Genomic DNA, 26,509 nt, shown 5'->3' on the forward strand with positions numbered 1-26,509 from the left:
CTTTCTCCAGTGAGCAACCATACACATCTTATCACGAAAGTGACACGACTTTCCAACAGCCCATTAAAGCATTGGTGATCATACTGTACATGGTACACCTGCACGCATGTCTGATGCTTGTTATTCTTTTTCTGTGTTTTTAATCTGAAGTCTACCTCGGCTCAAATCCAGCATATGTGCAAGTAGATTAGAACTGGCACCATTTATTCATCTTTACATATAGTAGCAGTGAAGGGTCATTTGTCACATTCACATACGGTATCTTGTCCCATACCTTAGTCCTGTTATTGAGAGAGAGAGAGAGAGAGAGAGAGAGAGAGAGAGAGAGAGAGAGAGAGAGAGAGAGAGAAAACCATTTTTCTACGGTCTGTGTCAGGGTTACCTGTTTGACATCTATTAAACACGACACAAAAAGGAGAGAAGACAGTTCTCGAGGAGAAGAACTGACTGATACAATTCACCCCTGCACTCTCTGAAGATTCCTCTCCTCACCCTCTCTATTTATTTGGTTTTCAACGCCCCTAGTTACATGGGTGTTGCAACCCTAAAATTACAAATGCAAGGCATAGTTGGAACACAGTGTACTTGTTTGTCTATGTGTTGTGCATGTCAGTGGAAGATTGGTGAGTCCATGTGTGGTCAAGTTTGCAATCATTTCTAAACAGAAAACAGGCGACCTCAGCAGACTGGCTCGAACCATTCTGCTGTGTTAGATGTTGTGGTTCTTCAGCTTTTTGAGTCATCTTCAAATTAGCCAGGCTATGTGAATGTGAGTGGGAACCGAGCAAAGCATTCTTCATTGCAAGCAGAAGCAGTTTTTCATTGCAGCAAATATATAATAACTTATTTACAATTATTCCTACAGTCTGTCAATTATTTTCTGATTTGTAGTCCAGCAGGGCACCGTCCTCTTCCCCTGAACTTCACTGTATTATTTTCTACAGAATTATGCAGCAGCCGCCTTCTCGTCTTGTACTTTTATTTCTGCCTATTCACTGAAGTACGGAACACAAAAACGAGCGGTCAAATTAACACAGTCTATTTAACTCGTCAATTCACATTAAGGGGACATATTGGGCTCTATTTTCGTGACCGGCGTAAATCCGGTGCGGCAGGCGGCACAACTGTGAGTTAGAGCGGTGATAGTCGTTTTTTGGACAAGTGTAGCCCATGTTATGTTATTATGGGAACTACTTTAAATGGTGAAACAAATGCACCATGTTTCCTCTTTAGTTTGTCTACAATGCCCAGCCCCAGGTATCCATTTTGCGTCCATATTCAGTTTCATAAAATTGTGACATACTGTAGTTAGCTCCACATATTCCCACCATGATCCTTTTAGGCACCCTCAGTCAGAGGCTCCTTCCCAGCAGCAAACGAGCTATCGAGTTTCTTTCCGCGACTTCTCACTTTAATTATCCGGCATTGACCTTATTGGCGAGGACGCTACACCCGAGCACGGCAATGCGAGAAGGCAGACAAAACTATTATGCTGATCAAGTCCTGAAAGTTCATTTCGGTACCGAGACACTTTTGTGAGAAGCGGTGACCTTCACGGTGTTGGGGAGGCACTCGCACTGTCTGTCTGTGAGGGCAACGCTGGCAACGGGGAACAAATTCATCAAGAAGGATGATCGAGCAAAGAGGTGTTAGCGATGTGAAAAGTGGGTGAACTGAAATCCAAGGTCAACTTCTTTCTGAACGTAAAAAAAAAAAAAAAAATGGAAAGGATGATGTAATGGCTCTCCAAATGGTTGTCCTATATAAAATTGTCCTTTGGATAGGGTGACCACATTTTCAAAATTAAAACCGCGACACGACAATTTTGCTGAACATACAATAAATTCTCACCAGAAACTATTTACAACAAATTAAAATGGTAGCCAATCTTTTAGTTATTTTAGCTAAAGCTAAATGCTATCTTGATGGACAGTTCAACAGCGCTAAACAAAGCAATTTTTGCGCAGTCCTGATGTGATGAATGTAGTCACAGCTGAAAAAAATTGTAAACTCTGCAACTTGAGTTAACATGCAGCTGTTCTGATTTTGGTTACTGGTCATTGAACGCACCACGAGTGCTGTACACGTGTCAGCACAGTACTTGCTTTCTTTTGCTATCGTTTGTTGAATGTAAGCACTTTTGTTGTTGTTGTTGTTGTTGTTGCAAACCTTGTTTACAAAACTGAAAATAAACGTGTGTTTGTCTTTATGTCTTTAAATGAAAACAAAAGCGCCGCCAGAAACGCTCCACTCACATGATTGCATTTCCCATGATTCTAATACTGCATTTGAGGATGGTCGGAAGTCGGTTATGATTATATCTGAGTTTTTTTTTTTCCGTTCCGACCTGAAAGCGTTCGAACGAAAGTAAACAACCAAAATGGCGACTAGTGGTAAATTGTTTTTTTATTTTGGTTCTCAAAACTCATTTTTGACCTCCAGCAAACTTAACTTCTCATAATTTTGCTTCATTTATTGTTTTTAGCTTATTTCATAAGCATTCCATATAGTTCAGTAGTTCACCGTATAATTTCATGCTTGGAGATAGTGTACTGTCTCATACTGTTGCGTTACGTGAAGTTTTGTTGAATATTTATGAATGAAGAAAGCTATCTAGTTTTATACTCAAGTAAATTGTGTTTTACCATTCATGGTCTGTGTTTTCAAAGGGGAAACCATTGTAGAGTGATGTCACTTCGTCGGTGAAGTCGGGGTATACTTCGCGAGTGGAATTTCCGAGTTCAAGGGGGCGTTCCCGTACACACTTCCTGGTTTGAACGAGACACGGAAGCAGGAAGTAGTTCTAGTTCCGCTATGACGCAAAAGTTAATGTGAAAGTAAATAAGGAAGGAATTTAACAGTTAAAAACAGTTAGGTATATGAATCGCTATGACAACTATGTGATTGACATACACATGACAAAAAAAATGCTTGCTGACTGGAAAAACGCGGGACACAAATCGGGACTGTCACCATTAAAACAAGACATCTAGTCACACTTTAAAGTCTCTGTTTATGTGAAAATAAATGTCTGATAAATTTGACACACTACATGTAAGAATGTTGTTAACAAACTGCCAAATTTGAATGATAAATAAAATCACCAAGTATATAAAATAAACCTTTAAAGTCATGCAATTTATAGATGCTGAGTGTCTGCTGTCAATTGTATTAACAAATACAGTACATAATAGAATAAATAAGGGATTGTTAGTTTGAGATAGTTTTTACATCGCAGTTTGAGGCTACATTTGAGATTTGAACATATCAGACAATAAAAGTACTGTACTGTACTTTTCCTACTCTGTAGTATACCGCTTCCATCCAAAAAGGCCAGTGGCATAATGATGATAGCATCTCTGGCTGTGAACACCTGAGGCCCTTTGCAGCACCTGCCACTAGCAGATAGTTGAATTGGCGCACCAAACGCAATCAATCATGGTGAGAGAAGCACAAAACGACTAAAATATTTAAAACGGCTGAAAACCCCTGCAGAGTAAATGTCTGCGATAAGAAGAGACTTGGAGCAAAGCACACCAACACCGTGAAACACAATCCAGCGATTCTGCATGCATCACAGCACCAGTCTAATAGCGTGCCGCACTGGGAATGTCAGGAACTTCTATGCGTGAGCAAGTGTTGCTGGCTGATGTTGACTGGCTGCTATCTGATGTCCTGTCAGCTGAGGTAACTTAGCTTGTTGATGTCACGTTGGGTTAGCGGATAGAAGGGGTCCTCGGGCGCCCTGCGTGATGTTTCCGGAACAATTCGACATCTCAAAAGGCATTCCGTTTGCTACCTTGCCGCTGTGTTCTGTTTCTTATCTCCGAGTACTTCCTGAGAGAATGTTGTCATATCTTCCATTAGTTGCAGAGGAAACATGATGAATGGTAGCGTGTCACAACGACTCAAGATGATTACTTTTTTCCTGCTTTACGAAGGTTTGGGGAACGATGTCCTCCGTCACCCTCCTCTGGCAGAGAATTGAATTTTTTCTTATTGCGGAACTTAACATGGAAATTTAATTACCACAAAAAATAAGATCCCATTTAATAATGTTCCAAGAACCTCATTAATTTCAGAAACTGTCGACATGATGCTGTTTTGAGTCACAAAAAAAGCTTTTAAAATCCAATCATATCCAACAATGGATGGTGTTCCGCAATGTTTGTGACTGTAACGCGAAACAGCAATTAGCAAGCTAGCTGATACTTGCGCTTTTGCCGAACACAAATCGAGGAGTAACTCATCGTGCAGAGTGTTTGTGTAATGTCTCAGAAATCATTCACCACAGTAAAAATGACAAGAAATTGTTATATTCTGCAATGTAGCTACATATGAGCTAACGGTTAGCCTAGCTTCTTAAATGTCTTCTTCATTGTACTTCCCAACAGTATGGATGCCCTATGGCACAATGTTGCCTCTCACAGGTCAGCATTGGTACTACAACAGACATCTTTTTTAGGGGTAGTCACAATTGTGCTGTGTTCGACATGTCAAGCCCAAGTGCAGTAACAATTAGCTGTGTCTGCTGCTAAAATGGGGAAATTACGAGTGGACTAAACAGGAAAGCTCTTCATATGACATGTATAAAATTAAATTGTTGTTTATACAAAATATTTCACTCTGTTTTGTTAAATTCCTTGTTAAATTCCTCTCCACTTTCTCTGCAATCAACTGACTTCAATTAATGTAAATATGATCATCAGAGCCTTTCAAGAAATGCAGGATTGAAGTAATTACAGTGATGAACGGTTTACTGCTGACACTGATGTCATGTTACAATCCTCTCTAAATGTTTTTGTTAGTATCTTCTCCGTTGCTATGTGTTTTGAATTGTCCCATTTTCTTGTACTACCAAACTCGTACGTCCAAACCGCTCTTGCCTGACATTCTTTCCTCTTTCAGCTTCCAAGTGCCTTTTACCATTTTGTCCTCATTTTACAGCCGCTTGCCTACCCTCCGTCTCTCAATTCTGCTTTTTCTCTTTTATTGCACATTGTAGATCTGCCTCATAGACAACATGGCTTCCATCTCCCTCTTGTACTTTCACTTGTTATTTTCCTGGGAGGAAAAACTCTGCGGTAATTATGAAAAGATGCAACAAAATGCTGTATGGCTGAATTTTTCTGGCATGATTAAAAAGCTACATAATCCCTTCCTGAGAGAATACTTGCAGAGCTAAAGTGGTGTGGATTTGTTTTCTTGGTTATCAAGTGCACTGTACACAGTTCTTATCTTCAATGCAATTAAATGAAATATGAATATTTATGAGTCTTATCTGTTCTTTTTATATCATGACGTAAAGGGAAATGTACCTATTAATTGTTTAAATACATTAATATTTCTGTTTCCAAGCAACACTGTTCCCATAAAGCTGGCTTCTTTTACTTTCAAGATTTATAAAATCAATAGGCCTAGATAAACAATTCATGCTACCCTCATTAACTTAGCGGCCTAAAGTTTACTACAAATATTACTCAAAAGTAATTGCCCTATATAAACTTCGAATAACTACTCTTGTTATCTTAGCTGCCTAAACTTGTGCCACGGATAGTAATTGAGCCTCACATTAGTAGCCTAACATTAGCATTTTGGCTAATGAGTAAAACAGCAGCACACTATTAGCGTTTTTCTTTCCACCTCTTTGGATAACTTTTGTCACTTTTAAATAATCCAACTTGATTTATAGGGCACTTTAACAACCACAGCTGTAATAAAGAGCTGTAGCTCGACATAAGAGCAAACAAAACAAAACGCAATACAGTATATTAAATAATATAGGCCTACTAATGAAAGTGTAATTCAGTTGAGTTGACTTTAAAAATAATATAAAGTTAAATTTATATTCAAGAAAACCTCCAGCATTGTGGTGAGTTGTGACCCACAAGAGAAAGACATTCACCAGGAACCGTGATAATTGTACCTGTTTTTAGCCTGTTACGAAGCTTTTATTCATCATGTGCTATGATGTAATGTAATGTTTATTATGTACAGTAAATATGTAACTATATCACATGTTGCAGTTGTTGTACACGTACTTGTATTTTACTCTGCTGTCCAAAATCAGGTTGGCATTGCGAATGAGTATCTGTTCTCAGTTGCCTTACCTGGATAAATAAAGATTAAATAAATTAATAAATCACTGGCATCAGGCCAAAACCTTGTACCTCCACAATTGTCCCATTTGAGGAGACCCCCCCCCCAAAAAAAACAAAAAAAAAACATTGCTCAACCATTCACATTGCATTTTCAATGAGACTAAGCCTTTTTCAACACTTTATATTGGTCTATAATTTGTAAAAATGACACCACCCAAATGTGTGGACTGACCCAAAGTATACATTTTTTATTTTATTTCTTTCTTTAACTTTTTTTTTTTTTTTTTTTTTTTTTTTTTTTTTTTTTAATTTACCCAATTATGACTTAAGAGGTTTCGGCCTGACACCAGCGAAATATTATTTGTGGTCAAATTGCCTAAAATTCTGGTGTTCAAAAATTCTTCCATCAAATCTGAAAAAAAAAAAAAAAGATTTTTTTTTTTCAGTTAGTGCAATTTTTGTTACTCTTTAACAAAGGTATGGGAACATATGTTGATAGCATAACAAGCTAGTTCTTACACAAGACATGGTTTTCCTCTCAGTATGAGCACTATTTCATTGAATACAAGATGGACACTATTTTGTATGCAGTTTTTCAAAATACCTATTTTGATTTTATATCATTGACAGTATGTATATACATCTAGATTTTTCTTTTAAAACGTTTGTATTATATTTCAGTCTGCTTTTCTACTTTATTTACTCAATTTCTACCAGTTTTATTCTGCAACTTGACAATCCTTAAAACAGCCACATTAAACTCAATGTGAATCAACGTGCGTATTTATCTTCTCCCCTTATATCGACTAAGATGTTTATTTAGCAAGTTCCTGACATCAAAGAGCCGGTAGACATTCAACGGACTCCTGTGACGTCAAAGCTACAGCTGTGCTCACTTTGCGCATGCGCGTTAAAGCCCGACTGTACCGTCTGCATTGTTGGGACCATCGATGCTGCTGGGACTTTGAGCGACTCCGCTTTTACTGTAACGACATAATGGAGTAGAGTTTGATTATTCGACCTCCTATTTGCGATTCAAGGTAGCATCCAGCACCTTTTTTATAGGTCGTTTTGACGCTGGAGACGACAGAGGCGAAGAGCTCCTGTATATAAACAAAACGCAACGCGAGCTGCTCTTAAGGTGGCACGTCATTAGCGACAGCTGGAACAACAAGAGCAGGCTCCCAGGCCCGCTCGGTTTCTCGGCGATCTGGACGTGCAGGAGCTCGGTGCCCAGACATGGAAGTCTTCGCTCGGCCTGGTCGGGAGTGAAACTCCGTAACGAGCGAACATGAGAGAGGAGGGCCGTTTGTTGTCTGGACGGCAGCTCCTGGCAAGTGAACGAGGGGGTGACTGTCCCTGCCGCTGCCTCCGCCGCTTGACTGAGGAGAGAGGCGAGCTTGTTAGCAAAAAGGGCGATCGCAGGTCCCCAGGTTCTCTGCCCCGGTCCAAATAGTACGTGAGCGGACTGAGGTACATCATGGAGACGGTGGGCAGATTCGAGTTCAGTCGGAAGGACCTGATAGGACATGGCGCATTTGCCGTCGTATTTAAAGGCAGAAACCGAGAGGTGAGTGGCCGTTTTTATGCATTATAGACGTTTCAAACTACAGCACACCTTCTGTATTATCTGTGTATAACGTTTAAAATATCGTTTATGTTTTGATCTAAAAAGAAAACGTGCAACTATCGCGTGCACTGACTGCCTTGTGGAAGCCATTTATTGTTTGTTTTCCAAGTACGACCTTAAGAGGCCTGGCTTCCCGAACAGGATGTTTTTTAACATAACAACACTGTATACACAAATAGTGACATAAAATAAAATGATTGTCATGTCTATAAATGTGATATAATGTTAGGTTGATCACACATTTGCCAAAAATTAGACGTTTATTTCTGTTGGCTGGCATGATGGTTATAAACATGTTGAAACATGTTCTCCAACTGGCATGATCAAGATAATTATTATTAAGACACAAACCGGTATGTTAATAAAGAACCTTTGTGAATGTAGGTGTAACCTTAATATATGGTATTTTAAGAGGTCTGTTCCAATTTGTTTTTTGTTTTATGCATAACTGCATAAAACAACAACCTAACAGCATCACAACAGGTTTGTCCGTTTTGTTTTGTTTTTTTGTTTTTACACTACACATAGTGTACCTATCTGGTACACTTCTGCTTTTCACTGCTCATCACAAGGACATTGCAACAGAACACAGGAAGTGTTGTAAAGATCAGTACAAAAACAATCCCGTTTGTTCCAATTGGCAGGCGATTATGTAATGTGTTCTGGGGGCCAACTTTCACATGGAGCCCCCCTCTCAAACCCGCAGAAGGGGGAGGAGCGACAATATATGCCGCTTTGCGGCTTACGTCACAGTTTACATGTTTAGAGCTCGTTTGCGAGCACAATAGCACATTATGGCTGAGTTACAATACATAATTAGACTTTGCAAGGCGGGCCATGTTGTAATGACACCTTGCGCAGGACGCGCCCTCAAAAAAATGTTTTTTGACTTCTGGCAGAGCCAAGCAACATGAAAAAGTGGATAACGTTATGCTGATGCATATATTTTTTTAGTATGGACTGGAGCATCTATACAATTAGGATTTACGGTTCATTTATATATTATATTCAAATATGTATTATATGTAAATGCATAATGCAAGTGTTTGAAAATTATACTGCATCAAATAGGTAATATAATATTCCTTTAGAAGTGTTCAACCTGAGGTCACAATTAGATGAAATGCAGTATCCTCTCACTATGCCAATATTGATATTGTTGCAGTTGTAGATTCCTGTCTATACTTTGACATTTCTGACCTTTTCCACCTAAATAATATTCAGAGAAAATGACAGCATGTACATTATGTGCATTTTCTCCCATCAGAAACATGACTGGGAGGTGGCAGTAAAATGCATCAACAAGAAGAACCTGGCCAAATCCCAGACACTACTGGGGAAAGAAATCAAAATACTCAAGGTGAGACAGTGTCTATAAAGGTCATTATGTCTGAAGTATTTCCATTTGTGGAAAAAAATGCAAACATTGTTGGATCAATAATGCGTCTTTCAGTACATTAGCAGTCAGTTTTTCTTTTCTTTTTTTATATATTTATGTGGTAGGGTTACTTTTTTTCAGAATACAGATGTTCTAGTAAAGATGAAGGAAATAAATGCCCCCAAATTCAGCAAGCATTTTAAAGTAAACATCAACTAAAATTCCCATTTTTGTTTGCAGGAACTCAAGCATGAAAACATTGTTGCATTACTGGACTTTCAGGTATGTAATAATATGCTCCCATGTTGCTGACACATGTAGCCGCTCGCTGTCCCAATTTGCTCTCAGTCTGTACTCATCACACCGAGCAGATGGGCTGTTAGTCATGTTGGTGTCACATGACCCATTTCTGTCTCATGCAACGCCACCATTTTTTTTTCTGTATTTTTGAAACGAGACGTTACAGCATAACACCGTCTTTTGTTTTGGAAAGTTTCACTTCCGGCTTTTTGCCCTGTTGACCTCAGACATTGTTTACACTGTCTCAACCAGCGTGGTTTGTTCTATCAGTGCTTTGGTGGTTCACCTCACCATTACTCATTTCTGTTTAAATGTGCTGCGTCGTGTGAATATGTCCATGTGTCTTATTTTAATTTAGCAGCATTAAGGTCTTAGACTTGGAGAGAGGTAGTGCTTAGGATTCAACAGTCACGGGTGTTTGCAGCCTGGCATTCACTGTGGCACACATACACACGCACACATGCACCTGACACACAGTCGGGATGACCTGACGCGCATCTCAACTTGTGCAGGTGTTGGCCTTTTGGAACACACCGGGCAGGTCTTTAACTGCCAGCTTTCATCCGTCAAAACCTGATTTTAATTGAATTTTATCACGTATGAGATCTGATGAGGAGCACAAGACTTTGTTTACACTTTTGAACCTTGCAAGTTGAGCAGGATTGTTGATGCTGTTGCACTGCATTACAGTGTCAGCATACTTGGAAACATTCAAAGGCGCTCCTGTTGCGACGTAGACTCTTTGCCATGTAGTTTACTCGTCAAATGAGCAGGAGATTTGTTGTATTGGTTTTACTTGACCTTTTCTCGGCGTGATGGCCGTGATATTCCCCGAGTGACAGTGTCGGTGCCTGATGGTTGCGCCCATTCTGCAGCATGCCTGCACCGGCACGGTTTCTGATGGGGGAGTGTCGGGGCCATCCGACTGCCAAACCGGGCACCTGCGGGTCGCTTGTGGTATTCGCGCCAGGAAACAGGCAGCATTTTTTACAGCCCTTCTGCTCGGAGGAAAAGTTGGCGCTACTGGACAATCTACGCTAGTGAGCTAAGATGGATGGCGGTGGAGCTGAGGACGCGAATGTCGCCGCTGGGCGAGGTGGTGTACGCGGGTTGTGGACTGGATGGAGGTTCTGCGCTTGGAGGAGAGGCAGTTGGGATGGGACTGGAAAATTGGACCACTTTTTGTGTGTATGGTGCTCATCGCGAACGCAGCGACTGCTTGTTAATGAGCTAGCTTGTAAGCAAACTTAGCTTGTCGTAAACGTGTGTGATGTCATGCATGCTGAGATCACGTCTCTGATCAACTGCTGAAAGGAGACTGATTCTGTCCTCTTTCATCTAAAAACTGCTTCAAACATCAAAGCATTTGTAGGGATGGAAGAATGTTGATTTGTTGTAATTGTATTGTATTGTTTTGTTTTTTTTTATATTTGTTTTTTGTGTTTGTTTCTTTTGTGTTTCTGTTTCTTTGTGACAGTTCAGGCTGTTTGAAAGCGCTATATAAATAAACTTGAGTTGAGTTTTATGACGAGTACTCAACCATACAAATAAGGTATCAGGAAGGTTGTGATGACCACTGACACATTGATTTTCAAACTTCCAGAAGATGAGTCATTATTCGAAAGTTGGATCTTACACTACACACTTCAAATGGCACAATTTGTTTTTCACAATTTAAATTGGAATGAAATCATTTTTAAAGAGAAATAAAAAAATCTGATATCAAAAAGGTAGCCTCCAATGTGGCTTCAACATAGACAGAATATATAGTCAGTCCAGGCCAATAAACTATGTAATCGTCCATGTTGTTTGCTGCCTGATGATGACTGTGATGTAGTTATGTAAGTGCATTTTGGGTGTGAGTGCATGCAGGTTAATTCAGGCGTAAACGTAAACTCACATAAGTGTTGTTGTTTTGTTTTTTTATATACAGATAATGCACAGTCAATGTTTTTCTTGCAGAGGTTATAGTTTTGTAGAACCTTTAGCTACTCAAAAGCGACACAATGATGCCTTACAAATACCGAACAGCTCTGGTAGATTTTTGTGGGTAATGAAGGCACGTAAACATGAGCGCAATCTTGATGAAGTGCAAACAAACAAAGCATGTGCAGTCTTTCAGGAGTTGACGTCATCATTGACATAAACAACAACAACAACTAAAAAAGGAGAGCGAGAGAAGAAAAAAAAAAAACGCCTTTGGAGTGTGACACTTCCAACCACAGTCATCTGTTGCCATGTGATAAGAGTTTGTTTTTACCAGGGCCCCACGTTGTCTCGCACAAAGCAGACAAATGATGCTGTGAGGGCTGTAGTCATTCAGTTATATAGTGGGTGTTAAATGTCTACACACACTGATGACCTGTAACCTGTACAATGCAAAAAAAAAAAAAAAAAAGAAGCAACTTAATATAATGTGGTTGGATGCACACCCTCTAAAACTGGAATGTGGCTCTGTTCAGAATGAACCACTCCCAATAAAACCCATGTTAAATGTTGTTTTTATTTTTTTCTAGCAGACAATACTGCCTTCATTATATTTCATTAAATATTTAATGCCTTGGAATTCTTTTATTTTTTTCTAATATGAAAATGAAGTGAACGTTGGGCTCCTTTGTTTGGCACCGTTGCTATAATGATTACTTATTAGATACTCCTCCCTCCTCTCACAGTGGAGCCACCTGGTGACTTTTTCATTCATTATTAATGTTGCAAAGCACTCTCCCAAACAGCCTATTTTGTTTCAATAAAAGTACAAGTGTATGCGTCAGTATATGTGTATGTCCTACTTTGGCCCTCCAAAAAAAAATCCGTTTTTATCTCATTCAAGCAGCATATCTAAATCACCATTTACACAATTTGTCATCTTAAGAACCACCTGTTCCTCTTTTGTCTGTTTTTGACATGTTTTTTTTCTTTTTCCCATCCCATGACTCGTAACCCCCCCTTTAGGAAACTGCAAGCTCAGTGTACCTAGTGATGGAGGTAAGCCTGCCGCGGCCTTTGGCCTTTGTTTGCTCAGTCCTGTGCAATGTCAGCATTTGAAGCTAAATTTAGACCAGCCCTCAGGCATCGAGGGGGCAGCACCCATCCCACACGCGGCTGTATCCTCTACAATCCAGCTGATTGTGTTTGCGTGTTTATCGTGTACATAGACACTGAGACAGCTGTTGTGAAAGAATGGTGTAATTATAAGAAGGCTCATGAAGGACACCCACATAAATACTCAATCACAAATTATAATTGCAGTACTTCTGATTATATTGCTGTCTGTTGTTTTGTTTTGTCTTTCATGTGCAAAACAAATTGCACCCTTCCAACAATGAGGGACATCTGATCCTATCATTTAGGTTACGGTATTTTGGGGTCGTAATGAATGATTTGGAGGACACAATTTCCTGAGTTCATTCATATCAATGCTGCGAATAGGAGCAAGGCCATGTGTCTTGAATTGCATTTTCCTCCTCAGGAAATCAATGTCCGGATCCGCCGATGCTCTTTGGTAGCTTCAGAGACACTTAATCACCATGGTTACACATCACCAATGCGTACAGTTCAGTTAGAACAGTTTAGACACAACAGATTGTTCTTTTTAGACAGTTTGTTGTCTACTGTTGGTGATGGCATTCGTTTGTCCTAATACTGTTCTTTCTCTTTAATTTTGCAGTACTGTAACGGTGGTGACCTTGCCGACTACCTACACTGTAAGCGAAGCGTTAGAAACCCCTGTAGATGCTGTTGTCAAGCACGAATGCTCAACGGCTGTTGTTTGTTGCCTACCATCGCTCCACAGCAAAAGGCACGCTGAGCGAGGACACAATTCGCGTTTTCCTGCAGCAGATTGCGGGTGCCATGAGGGTCCTGCAGGCGAAAGGCATCATCCACAGGGACCTCAAACCCCAGAACATTCTGCTCTCCTACCCCCCAGGACGGAAATCCCACTCCAACAATACCTGCATCAAAATTGGTACGTTAGATTGCTGCATTGCTGTTTTCAAGTCACGATTAAAATCAGAATAATTATACAAAGTAATAAAAAAAAATTGACATTAATTAGACAAAGTAATAAAAAAAATCTGTTTAACATGTTTTTGGGTTTAAATTAGTTAATCGGAATTCAGTTGCAATTTCAGTTATTACACTCCACGATTACAAAATCAGCATAATTGTTTAAAAAAAGAGAGAGAGAGTAATACTCATTTTGAGTTGTTTAGATGTATACATTAGCAACTTTTTAAAATTTTAAAAACTAATTTAATAAATTCAACTTGCATAATTATAGTGGTTCAAAGAATTTTATTTGCCTTAATAATTTTTTACGTTTAAACATTTTCTTGTTTTGTACCAGTTATCGCCAAAATAATTCATAATCGAGCAGCCCTAATGAACTCACCATAAATGTAGAAGATAAATGTTACTCTACATGCCTCAAATTGTGAAGTATGTGATTTTAAAAATGCATTTCTCATCACCTAAACTCTTTCCACAGCGGACTTTGGTTTTGCCAGGTACCTTCAAAACAACATGATGGCAGCGACTCTCTGCGGGTCACCGATGTACATGGTAATGAGGGCACATGAATACATGCACATCATAAGGTTTTAAAAAAGCAAGCAGTCTTATCAGCAACAGTGCATCCATTTCGAAATCAGTTTAATTTATGCATGTATGTATGTATGTATGTATGTATGTATGTATTTATTTATTTACTTATTTATTAATTTATTTGGATAATGTGAAATGTTCATGAATGCAATGTATTTTGACTCCTCTAGATGGTGCTCTTGGAAAGGTCCAATGGAATCTTTAAACCAAGAGTGCCATCTAGAGGAGTCAAAAAATATCACGTGCTTCATGAAGCTTCATTTGTTGATCGCAATTTTGTGCTAAGACCTTGCGAGTGCGGTAAAACCTCATTTTTAAATAAGTTCATTTGAGTAAAAGATGACCACCTCATTAGTCATCCTTTTTGGAGCACCATAAAAATAATTGATTTCAAACTATTTTTTTCCCTTCTTTTCCCTCACAAGGCACCCGAAGTCATTATGTCTCAAAACTACGACGCCAAGGCTGACTTGTGGAGTATCGGGACCATCGTGTTCCAGTGCCTGACTGGGAAGGCTCCTTTCCAGGTATACGCAATACTGTTGCCGTAAAACAATACACCACCATTTCTGGCTTGAAACAAAATAACTGCTAAAAGTAAACGTTATTAGCGTGCCAAAAAGCAGAGCAAAATGAGAGCCAATATTTGACTTCACAAGGGAGCACATGATCGACTCGAGGTGCATGCTAATGCTGGTAGCTACGCCCCCGTTTTGCAAACACGTTTGACATGTCAACTTTGAAGGTAATGAAATGTCAGTTCAATAAGTGGTAAAATACCCTTGATGCAGTTTAGTTGGTCTTTTGAGAATCATGGCTCCAAACTAATTTCAAACATTTTCCTAGAACTCCATAGCAATATTATTATTTCGTGTCTCGTACTTGCTCTTTTTTTATGTCTTCGTGTCTGGCTTGGAATTTATTGAAAAGGTTTACAATGGAAAGAATCCTATTCAGCACTGACACTAGTTTGTCTTTCTGTCACCTTTAGGCCAGCAGTCCCCAGGATCTTAGGATGTTTTACGAGAAAAACAAAAACCTCAGCCCCAAGTAAGAATCGGCAGCGAGTTGACCACATTATTCTTTTACGTTCATTCATATTTTAACAAAATTTGTGTTGGAAAGAGACGATACTGCCTATAGATTTAAGTGAATCTGATGCAAGTTTACATTATATGCCCATGTCAGCAGAGGGATTTTTGTGTTGTCAATTTGCAGCATTCCCAGAGAGACTTCCAGCCATTTGCGGCATCTGTTACGGGGCCTGCTGCAGCGCAATCACAAGGACCGCATGGACTTTGGTGAGTGGGAGTCTTGAGACAAAAAACTGCACGTCAGGAAGAAAGGTGACATAGCATCATGGAATTCTTATTTGTGCTTCCAGCAGTAGAGATGTGCCTGATAAAAGCTGTATGGATTTTTGATTAGTATGAAATTCAGTAACATATTCAATCAATGGTTTTCATTACTTGGCAGTTGTAGCAAAGGGCCCTTTCAATTCATGCGCAGCTAGTTTGCTGTCTTTTAGAAATTAGGTGAGAACAGGAAAACAGTAATTCTGGTGAGAAACAATTATTAAAGCTAAGAAATTGCAATATATGTATATCACTGCAACACACAATCGTGGAAAAAAGTAAGAGTGAGGTTCTCCAGGTGGCAATAACTTTGAGCAGGACATTTTGTCGAGTTTTTATCTGCTGAACTGTCTTGCTTGTCTACTTTCGCATGCGCCACCAAGAATCAGTTGGCTGGGACTCAAATATTATGTTGTCTTATGCATTTCAATGCAGGAGGGTTTAGCTGTGAGCTTCGGGCTTTGTTTGCCTTTGTTACACTTTTCCGTTACACTTTTTTTCTCTTGCTCTTATTTAAACAAGGCAGTTAATGATACTTTATTGATCGTTTGCAGGAAGCCGCTTTCTTATTGTAGAGCAGTCACATTGCAATAAAGGCACATCCGAGGTAAAATCATAAGAAATATTTAGTACAACGTTAATCCGATTACCTGCGTTTTTCTACAGATGAGTTTTTTTCTCATCCTTTCTTGGAAGCCACCAGCTCGTCCATCAAAAAGAGTAAGTTACAATTTTCTAGAATGTTGTGATAGTTAAATACTTACTTGCTGTATGAAAGCTTTTCACAAAAGCATACGTTTAAAAGGAAAACATTATTCATGTCGTTAAATGCACCTGTTTTCCTTCCAGCAACTCCAACAGTGACCATGACCTGCTTCCCAAGTTCTGCGTCTGCCAGCAGTTGCAGCAGCTCCTCCACCTCACACCTGGCCTCTCCACCGGTCTGTGTTTATCATATCTATAATGTATCCCCTTCCCCCCCAACTGTGTGTAAATGATTAACAAAGGTCTTTGGGGGATGAAGAGGCCACCCAGGTCCACATCGAATTAATCACCCCTCTCATTTGCACTTTTACTCTATTGTTATGTTGACTCACTCTATTGTTATTTTTCGTGCACTATTGACACTGCTTTCATGCAGCAATCTCTTGGTGATGCGCAACATTTGCGTGCCAAAGCGTTGGCCTCCCCCACCCAAGAGGCCACTGGGTTTCTCCTCAAGGATTCGTCGGGAGGAGGCGGCAGCAGTAAGAACTCCTCCTCCTGTGACACAGACGACTTTGTCATTGTGCCGGCTCACTTCAACAGTAAGCGAGAACAAGAGGCTTGTTTTTCTTTTTGGATGTCCCCTCTAGCAGATGAATTGTCCCAATAATAGATACAAGTATAATATAACAGATAATAAGCGTACAGTATGTGGTTATCTCCTGCAGCGGCTGATCTGACGAGTGAGAGTAAAGTGCTGCAGGACAGTCTAATGAACAGCGGGTAAGAAAAAGCTTATGACTTCTCATGATAGACATTGGATGTTTACAAAGAGTGGTTATCTCCTTCCCATAGTAAATAATTCTCTTCTCATCTCCTCTGCCAAGCTCTCTTCTGACTTCTGGTTTATGCGTCCAAGCCAAATCGCCACCACATTCGCCCTCCTATAGCGGCTCCCCCAGTCGTGTCAGGTAAAAAGCACACACCAGAATTGCATAAATATATGCATTATTATTACATTTGTTACTGCTAAATTTTGAGATGGATGTATCTGCTGCGTTGCGACTGAAACGCCCATCCATTTTCACTGAAGCAACCCCCTTTGCACCCAGCTGTTTTACTGGATTTTGACTGATTTTGCAGTGCCCACAGAATATTTCAGTCCAGTCCAGTCCAGTTCTATTGCTATAAAAGCATGGAACCTACCAAAAGAATGATTAGTCTCTTCCTTCATCATGAAAAAAAAGTACATTTCTATTTATTTCAGTTTTGCAGCAATTAGCATTAGACTATAGCTAAGTTTCGTCATTATTCACACATCTGTTCCACACAGCCTTTTTGCAACATGGCCCTGGTTGATCTCATACTCTGCTGCCACCTGCTGGCCGTTTTTGTAATAACTACCATTGCTTCATGCATTCTCTTCAGTTCAGAGGCTGCATCAAAGCCTTCTGTATGCTAGAGCATTAAAAAAAAAAAAAAAAACATAAATACGTCTTTGGGAGAATCGTAATATTTTAAACACAACGTATTTATAAATTTTTGGGAGCAATGAGTACATATGCGTTAAAAAATTTGTGGCGTTCAAGGAACTTTGAATTAACATACAAATTTTGACACCCCTACTTTTTTTTCTTCTTTTTTTTTTTCTTTTTTTTAATCTTTGACTGTTTCTGGCAGGCCCAGTGAGTCCTCAGGGAGTAACTATACCGGCCCCAGTGGAAACCACGGTCACTCCCTGCCAATCCCAGTTCCCACTCAGGTGCACAACTACCAGCGCTTGGAGCAGCATATTTATACTACCAAACAGGAAGGCTCGCCCCGGTGTGTGTCTACTAGCATGCATGCGTACTGTACAAACACAATATCTGGGTATTTCTATCCACAAGATTTCACTTAAATCGTGAACTTCCATCATTAGGCTGTCCACTCCGGTGCATCGTTGCAGCAGTGGAAGTCCGCTGGGCTTTGCGAGGACCGGCCCTTCTCCACCTTACGGAACAATGGCCACTACCAGGAGGCTCTCACTGGGAGGAGCAAGACCGTTTCAACTCTCTCCTCAAGGTGGCTGAGAGGCATTTAACTTTCTAAACGATACTCTTCCTTCACCTTATGTACTGTACTCCCTGGATGGATGATTATAGCATGATTTATTACCGTCCGAGAAGCACCTGATTGTCCATTTTAGAGTCTAACTGCAAATCAGTCTTACGCGCCTATTGGAATTCTTTTATATAGAGAAAAAGGTCCTATAAAATACCTAATGAGGGTAAAATATTCACAAGGCAATGTCATTAATATCAAAACTTGTTAATTTTAGAGAAAGAGAATCTTAATAATATTGTATGGTTGAAATGATGTTTTTCAAATAGCTCTTGGATTAGTTACTTGGAAAAAAATATTTTTTATAAACAGTAGGATTTATATGATCAGGATTTAAAAAACAAAACAAGACGCCAACTGTTCACCAATTCGATCAGAAGATGGCGTATTATATCTATTTGTAAAAATTATATATATATATATATATATATATATATATATATATATATATATATATATATATATATATATATATATTTTTTTTTTTTTTTTTAAGTGGCCCGGCCCAAAAATAATGAAATCGTACAAGTGATGTCATTTGAAATGCATGTAGAAATATTTTAATTTTTTTTTTAGATCTTCATAAAAATACTTATAAATATAAAATATAGTATGTAATGTCTTATTTCATGGAGCCCATCAATGACATCCTTGATCAATCTGGCAAATTAAGACATTTCAGCTGATCATTCATTTTCCATAAAATGCTAAATATTGTCTGATCACGCCAACAGATGGGTGTCTAATTAAAAGTCTTGTATTTTCTGTTTTTAATTATAAATTAATTGCATGTTGACTTTTAACCAGCACACTTTCACTTGTGGGTAGATCAGCTTGTATAATACTGGAAATAGGTTTTAGCATTTCAAGCATTCACTGCAGGCCAAGGTGTGAAGTTATATGTTGTGGTTGTGCAAGTTTTTCATATTTAAATATAATTATTTTAGACTCTTTGTTGAAATAAGCACAAGCAGTCTCCCGCTTACTTCTCGTTGTCCTGTGCCATGTGGCATGGACACGCTTTCCAGATGGGAATTGTAGATTTTGTCCTGAATGCTATTTCGTGGTGTTATATTGTCAAATGTCGTTCATAGAAATCCTCTAACCCCGTCTCACCCGTTGCAGCGGCTCAGCATGCTGAATCCCGGCCGACTACTCAGAAACACTCCCCAGTCTCCGCAGGATTGGGCACAAGGCTCCACAGCGCCCCCTGTCTGTTAGAGTGCACCACTGGCGGCGGCAGACAAAAGATCCGAAAGCAGCACTCGGACCCGGTGGTGGTCCCCAATGCAGGCTTGATGACGGTTCGCCCGCTGCACTCTTCCCCCCGGCTCAGTGAGCTCATGCAGAGAAACCCACTGCCCACCATCCTGGGCTCTCCCTCGAGGGTGAGTCATTTGTTGTTTGTGTTCTTTTGATGGTTTACACCGTATGCATAGTAACTGTAAACAAAAATCTCTCGTTCCTCCGTTGTTGCTTGTGTTTGCAGACAATGCCCCCTTTTGAATTCCCCAAACCCCCCAGCTCTCCAAACCTCGTCAACTTCCTGACACAGCAGGGCTTGGTCGTGGGCTCTCCCGGTAGCAGGGGCGTGCAAATGGAGCCCAGAGATACTGGACAGCCAGCGCCCACGCAGTGCCCTCAGCCTTCACACTGCATCCACAGGATGAATGATGATACCAGGGGATTTGGAAGGTGAGAGCTGGAATTGAAATCGGCGCCCTTAATTATTGAATCATGTTTTTGCTGCTGAGAGGAAAACAGTGCAATAATAGCCTTCATTTTTCATTCTTATACAGTTAGTCAACAATAAAAGGCGAGTGGCTCATATTGGATCAAATTTTAAGAAAAATGGAGCTCCAAACTTTCATTTTGATCTCATACACATGAGTTAAAACCTCAGCATAGTCATAGAGAGCAGAGTCATAGGAGGATAATAATAATAAAAAAGAAAGTAATTTGCTTTTTGTGGAGTTACTTCATGCATCTTCCAATATGAACACTCGCCCCAGCATGAATGGTTTGAAAAAGAGGAATATACAACAGTCATTTTGTGAAATAAGCAAATTGGCATGTATTCAAACGATGTATTTTACTTTATTTTGCTATTAATCATGTTAAAAGGGGAATTCAACCCCCAAATTTTCTTTACAATAATATCTATGTTGTGTGAATTAAGCAGCAAAATCCACCCGCTTTTATCCATCTCAGGTGGCAGCCATTTTGCCACTTGCTGTCAACTGAAAATGACATCACAGTTTCTGAGGGCTCAGTTAACGACCAAATTGCAAATATCAAATGACCACACTCAGAATACAGGTCAATTGTGATTGGTTGTTACCTGAGCAACTGTGACGTCGTTTTCAATCGCCAGTAAGTGGCAAAATGGCTGCCGCCTGAGAAGGATAAAAACAGGTGAATTTTTCTGCTTAATTCATATTCCACAAATGCAATATGGATCTGAAAACTGTGTTTAGACTAGCGGGGGATGCAAAAAAACATGAAAAAAATTTTGGAGTTGACTTCCACTTTGACTTTTTTTAGAAACTTGCCGATCAGCCCAATTCCGTAGTTTGCATAGCAGAGAGGTTTTACTTTAAAAGTCCTTGTGTGAATTTGCAAGATTATGCAAAAAAACTTTAACTGTATATGCTTAGTAGTCAAGTCTAAAAGCTTGCATATTGTGCTACAGATCTCAGAGTGCCGGCCTCCTGTCCGACATGTTGCTGATGGCAGCCTTTGGAACAGGTGGACCAGCGAATGACCGAGGTAGCACAGAGAACCTGGCATCTGAAAAAGCTATAGACATAGCAGGTATGCCTTCCACAACTCCTCTCTCAAATTTTTTTTTTTTGATTAAACTTCACATACTGGGGTCACTCCACCGCTTTAAAATGTTGTGCTTTAGTGCCCTCAGGTGGTGTCCTATGTCCTGGACCGGGCTCCTGCAGCCCAGCACAGGTGGTCTTCACCATCGGCTCCCCTCCCAGTGGTGGCACCCCGCCTCAGGCCTCCAGACAGAGGAAATACTCAGGTAACATCAACTCATAAATATGTCGATTGAACACGACACATGACTTCTCTCTGTGGCTTGTGGAAGTTATATGTAATTAAATGTACTGCACTGAACTGCAGCAACATTTTTGCATTCCTTATATTTGTGATTCTAATCTTTTTTTCTCGCACGCTAAGACAACCCCCTATTATTTGATACCTTTTTTTTTCATCTATATTTGTGTCTTCCTTCTGCAGGCTCCTTTGCATCAGTCAGCCCCGCAGGCTCCTTCACCAGCCGCTATCCCCAGACAGCCACCTACGGCGACGGCTTTGAGGCCTCTTCCAGCCCTCGTTACAATTTTTTTGATCCCATCACGGCCAACATGGGCGGTCGTATCACCTTCGAGGCCCCTGAGCTGCCCGAAGAGACCCTGATGGAGGTGAGATATAGGCTTACTTTGAGAAGTCACCAAAGTGGGAGGAAAAGTGAGTGACTGCTCATAGTACCTGTGTAGCTACAGATCAGTTTCAAAGAAAAAGCAAAGTGTAGAGAATAAAGGACTCAAGGGAGCACTGAATGATACATGTGAACTCGATGTTGTGACAGTCCACAAAAGTGCTTAAATGGCATCCCGTGTCCTCCTGTGAATGTGTGTCCCATTTCTGTGGGAGTGCAGCAGGAGCACACAGACACCGTGCAGAGTCTGCGCTTCACGCTGGATTTCGCTTGCTGTCTGATGGAGGTGGCCGGGGCCCGCGGCATCACACTGCCGGGGGTCCCGCTTGATGCCGCTCACCCTCACTTGTTGCAGCAGCAGAGCCTGGTGGCAGATCAGATAAGCTCACTGAGCCGAGAGTGGAGGTAAGGCCGCATCATCCACGCTGCTCGCCTCTTTTGTTGGAGGCAAAACTGTTGTTGTGGCTTATTTATAGTAATTGAAATTGAACCTTGCAGACAAAATGGGTGGGTAAGGATATGCAAATGAGAAGTCATGGTTTGCTGCTGGGGCATACACAAATGTATGCATGACTTAATGACAACGCTGGAGTACCAAACCATTATATATTTTTATTTATTAGGTTACAACTCTACTTAAAACAAAATTAAATAAAATTAATGTATTTTTTACGGAAGCATATAGCATTCACTTGGGGAAAAAAAAAATCCTGTTTTTCTGACAAATTTTTGGGGGATAGCTTTGTTTTTTGTATTTATTTTTTTTCCTGTTTTTCTGAATGTTTTTCCGGTTTTGTTGCATATTTTTTTGTCATTAAAAAAAAAATTCAGAAAAACATAGAACCAGCTTGATTTTTCAAGTGAATACAATATGAGTTTTTTTTTTTTTAATATAATTTATATATTTTTATAATTATTATAATCTTTTTTAATGTTTTTGGGATGTCTGCATTCAGTTTCATCCCATGAATGTAAAAAAAAAAGAAGAAAAAAAAAAGGACGCAAGTCACAGGACAGTGACAGTATATATAAAAATGAGTTTCACTTGACTTGATGTTTTCAGATCAATTACTGAAATAATATTCCAATTTATTAAGATATACTTGTATGAAAGCAGTGAACTCATCTCTGCTCTGGATTCTATTTATGATACAGCTATGTCAAGAATAAATTAATGGGGGGGCTAAACCTGAAAAATCTTTTTTTTTTTTTTTTTTTTTTTTTTAGTATTTGGCCAATATCCAATAGGAAGTCTATGGAAAAATGGCCAAATACTTTTTTTACCCCACTGTATATACTGAAAGAACATGAGTGAATGCGTGTTAAATTTTAATGGCCATATATTCAAACTTTTCTTTCTTTGTTATTGCCTCACCAGCCATGCAGAACAGCTGGTTCTGTACCTTAAGACTGCAGAACTCTTGTCTACTGCCATACAAACAGCCATGGAGCGAGTAAAACAAGGCAAACTTTACCCGTCGGCAACAGTCAAACAAGGTATGAGCCATTTCATTTGGGGAAAATCCTCCATTGTGATTATTGGCCCACATTAGTAAATCAAATTGTCGTCCATTTATAGTCGTGCGGAGGCTGAATGACTTGTACAAGTCCAGCGTGGCATCGTGCCGCTCTCTCAGCACGCGTCTGGAGCGCTTCTTTTCCAAAAAGCACCGACTAATGGACAAAATTACCTCCATCACGGCTGAGAGGCTGCTCTTTAGCCACACCGTGCAGATGGTAAGCCATAAAATGAGCCCTGTTTCTGCCAAATGTTGTCGTCGTTATTTCATTCATTTTCATTGTTGAAAGGTGTCAAAATAAGGAGTCCAGGTTTTGGCACGACAAACCCAATACCCCTTTTGCAATACCTAATCAGCCCTAATCGCTATTGATGCTTTTCCATTGGCAACAAAATTATACCACCGGATCAAGTCCAGGTGAGCATTGTGATATCATCGTAGGTTCAGTCTGCTGCTCTGGACGAGATGTTCCACCAGGGGGAGGCATCAGTCTATCGCTACCACAAAGCCCTCCTGTTGATGGAGGGCCTCTCGATGCTTCTGACTGAACAGGAAGACATTCTGAGCGTGGGCAAATGTAAGTCAAAATATCAATCTGAAAACGTCACCCAATCTCTTCATCCCTGCTCACGTTAGTCCCTCCTCTCTTCCCCGTGTGCAGGTAAAGAGTGCATTGAGCGGCGCCTCACAGCCTTGCAGTCGGGGCTCTGTATTTGAGAGCCCCCAAGTGATGTCACGTCAACGTCATCTCACCACCTCAAACATCACTTTCACAAAAAACCTGAACTTCGGACAACTTTCACTCAACACGGAAATGATATTGGTCGTGATGCACCTTGCCGCATTCTGACTCTTGCGAAAGACCGTGTGGCCAATGAAGATTTCCCCAGCCCCATTTCAGGCAACATGCAGGAGCAGTTATGGCCAAGTAGTCATATATATATACCCACACACATGACATACATCGTGAAGATCGATCAGTCTACTGCAGTGGAGAACTGAAAAAAAAAAAGCCTTCATGGTTGATCTTTATGGAGATACAGTAGATATGTTGAAGAAAGCTAGAATAATTGTCATCATATGTATGTTCACATTCTACCACTTCTTTGTGTGTTTGTTTCAAACTAGGTAGTAACTTGCTTGCTACAGTGTACATAGCATTGCTACAACTGGAGATGAATTTCTGCCAAGACGACTTCCAGTCTTTTTATAATACGTTTGATTTTAGCTCCACTCTAAGTAGTTTGGTTTGACACTTTATGAACTTGTTTTTCACAAGGAAGGCGTAAAAACTGGTGTAGACGATGTTGGGGTTTTTTTTTTCCCAACATTGCACCAAGTGGGTCCAAAAAGGCGGAAGAGGCAGTGTTAGCATCTCTGATGAGAATTGCGCTAACGATGCCCCGCTAACTGGAGGATGTTTGTCTCATGTGCAGTCCTTAATCACCCTTATTTCTTCTTTGCATCGTTGCATCTTATCAACAATCATCGTCGGCATTTAAGCACGTATAATCAAAATGCGAATGTATAGGACGGGAACGAAGCCGCGTCAACATCGGTCTGAATGTTGGGCTGCTCGGCGGCACACGTCTGAATGTTTTTGCACTGTTGAAGTACTGTACAGAGTGGAACATGCTACACATGTCAAATATTGTTTTGTTTGAATTTACCTTGACTGATGAGCTCATTTCTATTTCTACTGCCATACATGGAGTGCAGTCGCATCAGAGTTACTGTTTGTTTGGTGTGAGAGTGTTCATTAACGGAGGGGATGCAGTGAACGTTTTCTTTTAAGAAAATACGGAAAAAGCTTTACGGTGAGGAGGGTGTTAAAAAATATATATATTGTGTTTTGCTTTGGTGTAGGCAGTAGGCGGCGAGTCTGTCTTGATTTTGAAATGTGTTGATTTGGAGTGCTAGTGTTAAATATTTGATCTGAGTTATCGTTTTTATTATTATTATTATTACTATTATTATTGAGCTTGAGACATCACTGAATCCCAAACTGATTCATTTAATAATTTTCCTCAGTTGTGGCCCAGTGGAGATGGTCGATGTCTGTCTGTGTGTTGCCTGCATTTAAAGGTGTACAGTATTGTGTGCATGTTAGCATGTGTGGAGAGGCTTGTTTGAGATTTGACTGACATCTGTGGAAAGAAACAAAGATGAGAATAATTCATTATGACACAACCTCACATTTCCCTATGAAACTTAGCGATCCATTCAAAAGGGATTTCAATGGTTACGAAGGAATAGGGCCAGCAAAAAATATATATATTTATACTATTCTCGTAACTATAACTTATCTTAACATTAATACTATATTCTGAAAACTTAATGACTATTTTTTGTCCAGGTGGTTACCATGGTCCCTCCTAACTGTAGCAATCTGTTGTGAGGCCCACTACTACTTTCTTCAGTGTAGTTTCCGCCTCTTTTTTTTTTTTTTTAAGTTCAAAAAGCTAAAAATAGTTTACAAAGAGATCCAGTATAGTAGCGCTGTCAGTAGACCATAATTAAAGAGCTTGTTTCCCCCACTTTAAATATACTTAATTTGCTATGGGACCATTTGTCATATATATATATATTCTCACATTCTCAGCCGTGAGTATGTGTAAAGGTTGAGTTGTACTTTCCTATCAGCTCATCCTGGCTCTCGTCCTGCTCAGAAAGCGGTGAGCACCAGTGATGCATGTCACTTTTTTTAATTGTCCCCCTACAATCATTGCTACTGGCCATCCCAATTATTATTCTCACTTCACCGTGTGTGTGCATTGAGAGAACTTTAGGATAGGGTGGAGGGGGGTGTCACGTTTTGTTGTCTGCTGTAATGTCCTTGAGCAGGATGTTGACTCGCTGCCATTATCATGGCTGCTGTTTCAAAAGCATTCCCATGAACTAAAATGAAGTGTAACCATCGTGAAGGTTCGCACTCTCCCGCAATGAGTCAAGTTTTGTGCGTAATAACATGCCCGAATGTTGTCATTTTTTTATGTGCTTAGGATCACATCTAGGAATTGTAAATTAAGTTATTGTCGTCATTGTATTTATGGATCTGCGGGTGCGGAGGGAACATACCATACCATCTAATAATATTTGTTTTTCCGAAGAAAAGGCTTACTGCTGAACTCAGCAAGGCATTTTCATGTTGTCATGTATGGTAGACACTATTTCAATGTCCCTGTGTGTAATATAACCCTTATTGTTAGTTGCTACATGAATAAACTTTAAGGAATGGCCACGTGTTGTAATGATGTCTCTTTTTCCCCCAGCTATATAGAAATAATCAGCAGTAGCATTTTTGTAATACTGTATATTGTTTTATGAAAAACAAATGAAATATATATATATATATTTC

At 39.9% G+C, this 26,509-nt stretch overlaps 1 protein-coding gene across 1 annotated transcript; it reads left to right on the forward strand.

The window, feature by feature from the left end:
• Positions 1-6,991: 6,991 nt before the first annotated feature.
• Positions 6,992-26,390, forward strand: ulk1b (unc-51 like autophagy activating kinase 1). The gene is made up of 27 exons (XM_077497207.1): positions 6,992-7,671; positions 8,999-9,091; positions 9,350-9,391; positions 12,362-12,394; positions 13,077-13,113; positions 13,203-13,376; positions 13,899-13,972; positions 14,440-14,541; positions 15,006-15,064; positions 15,233-15,315; positions 16,036-16,089; positions 16,219-16,310; positions 16,511-16,676; positions 16,803-16,857; positions 16,962-17,045; positions 17,755-17,898; positions 17,996-18,138; positions 19,303-19,565; positions 19,667-19,872; positions 20,870-20,991; positions 21,086-21,211; positions 21,430-21,614; positions 21,852-22,036; positions 23,010-23,128; positions 23,211-23,368; positions 23,593-23,728; positions 23,813-26,390. The coding sequence occupies exons 1-27, from the start codon at positions 7,582-7,584 to the stop codon at positions 23,866-23,868; spliced, it is 3,081 nt and encodes a 1,026-aa protein (XP_077353333.1). The 5' UTR covers positions 6,992-7,581; the 3' UTR covers positions 23,869-26,390.
• The last annotated feature ends 119 nt before the right edge of the window (positions 26,391-26,509 follow it).

The sequence above is a fragment of the Festucalex cinctus genome, chromosome 15, assembly GCF_051991245.1.
Source record: "Festucalex cinctus isolate MCC-2025b chromosome 15, RoL_Fcin_1.0, whole genome shotgun sequence".
In the NCBI taxonomy this organism is placed as follows: Eukaryota; Metazoa; Chordata; class Actinopteri; order Syngnathiformes; family Syngnathidae; genus Festucalex; species Festucalex cinctus.

What these genes read in the sequence shown, in the direction of transcription:
- ulk1b (XM_077497207.1), top strand. Translation starts at nt 7,582, where the DNA reads ATGGAGACGGTGGGCAGATTCGAGTTCAGTCGGAAGGACCTGATAGGA. An exon ending in TCCTGGGCTCTCCCTCGAGG is followed by an intron (nt 19,566 to 19,666) that starts GTGAGTCATTTG and finishes TTGTGTTTGCAG; the next exon opens with ACAATGCCCCCTTTTGAATT. An exon ending in GATACCAGGGGATTTGGAAG is followed by an intron (nt 19,873 to 20,869) that starts GTGAGAGCTGGA and finishes ATTGTGCTACAG; the next exon opens with ATCTCAGAGTGCCGGCCTCC.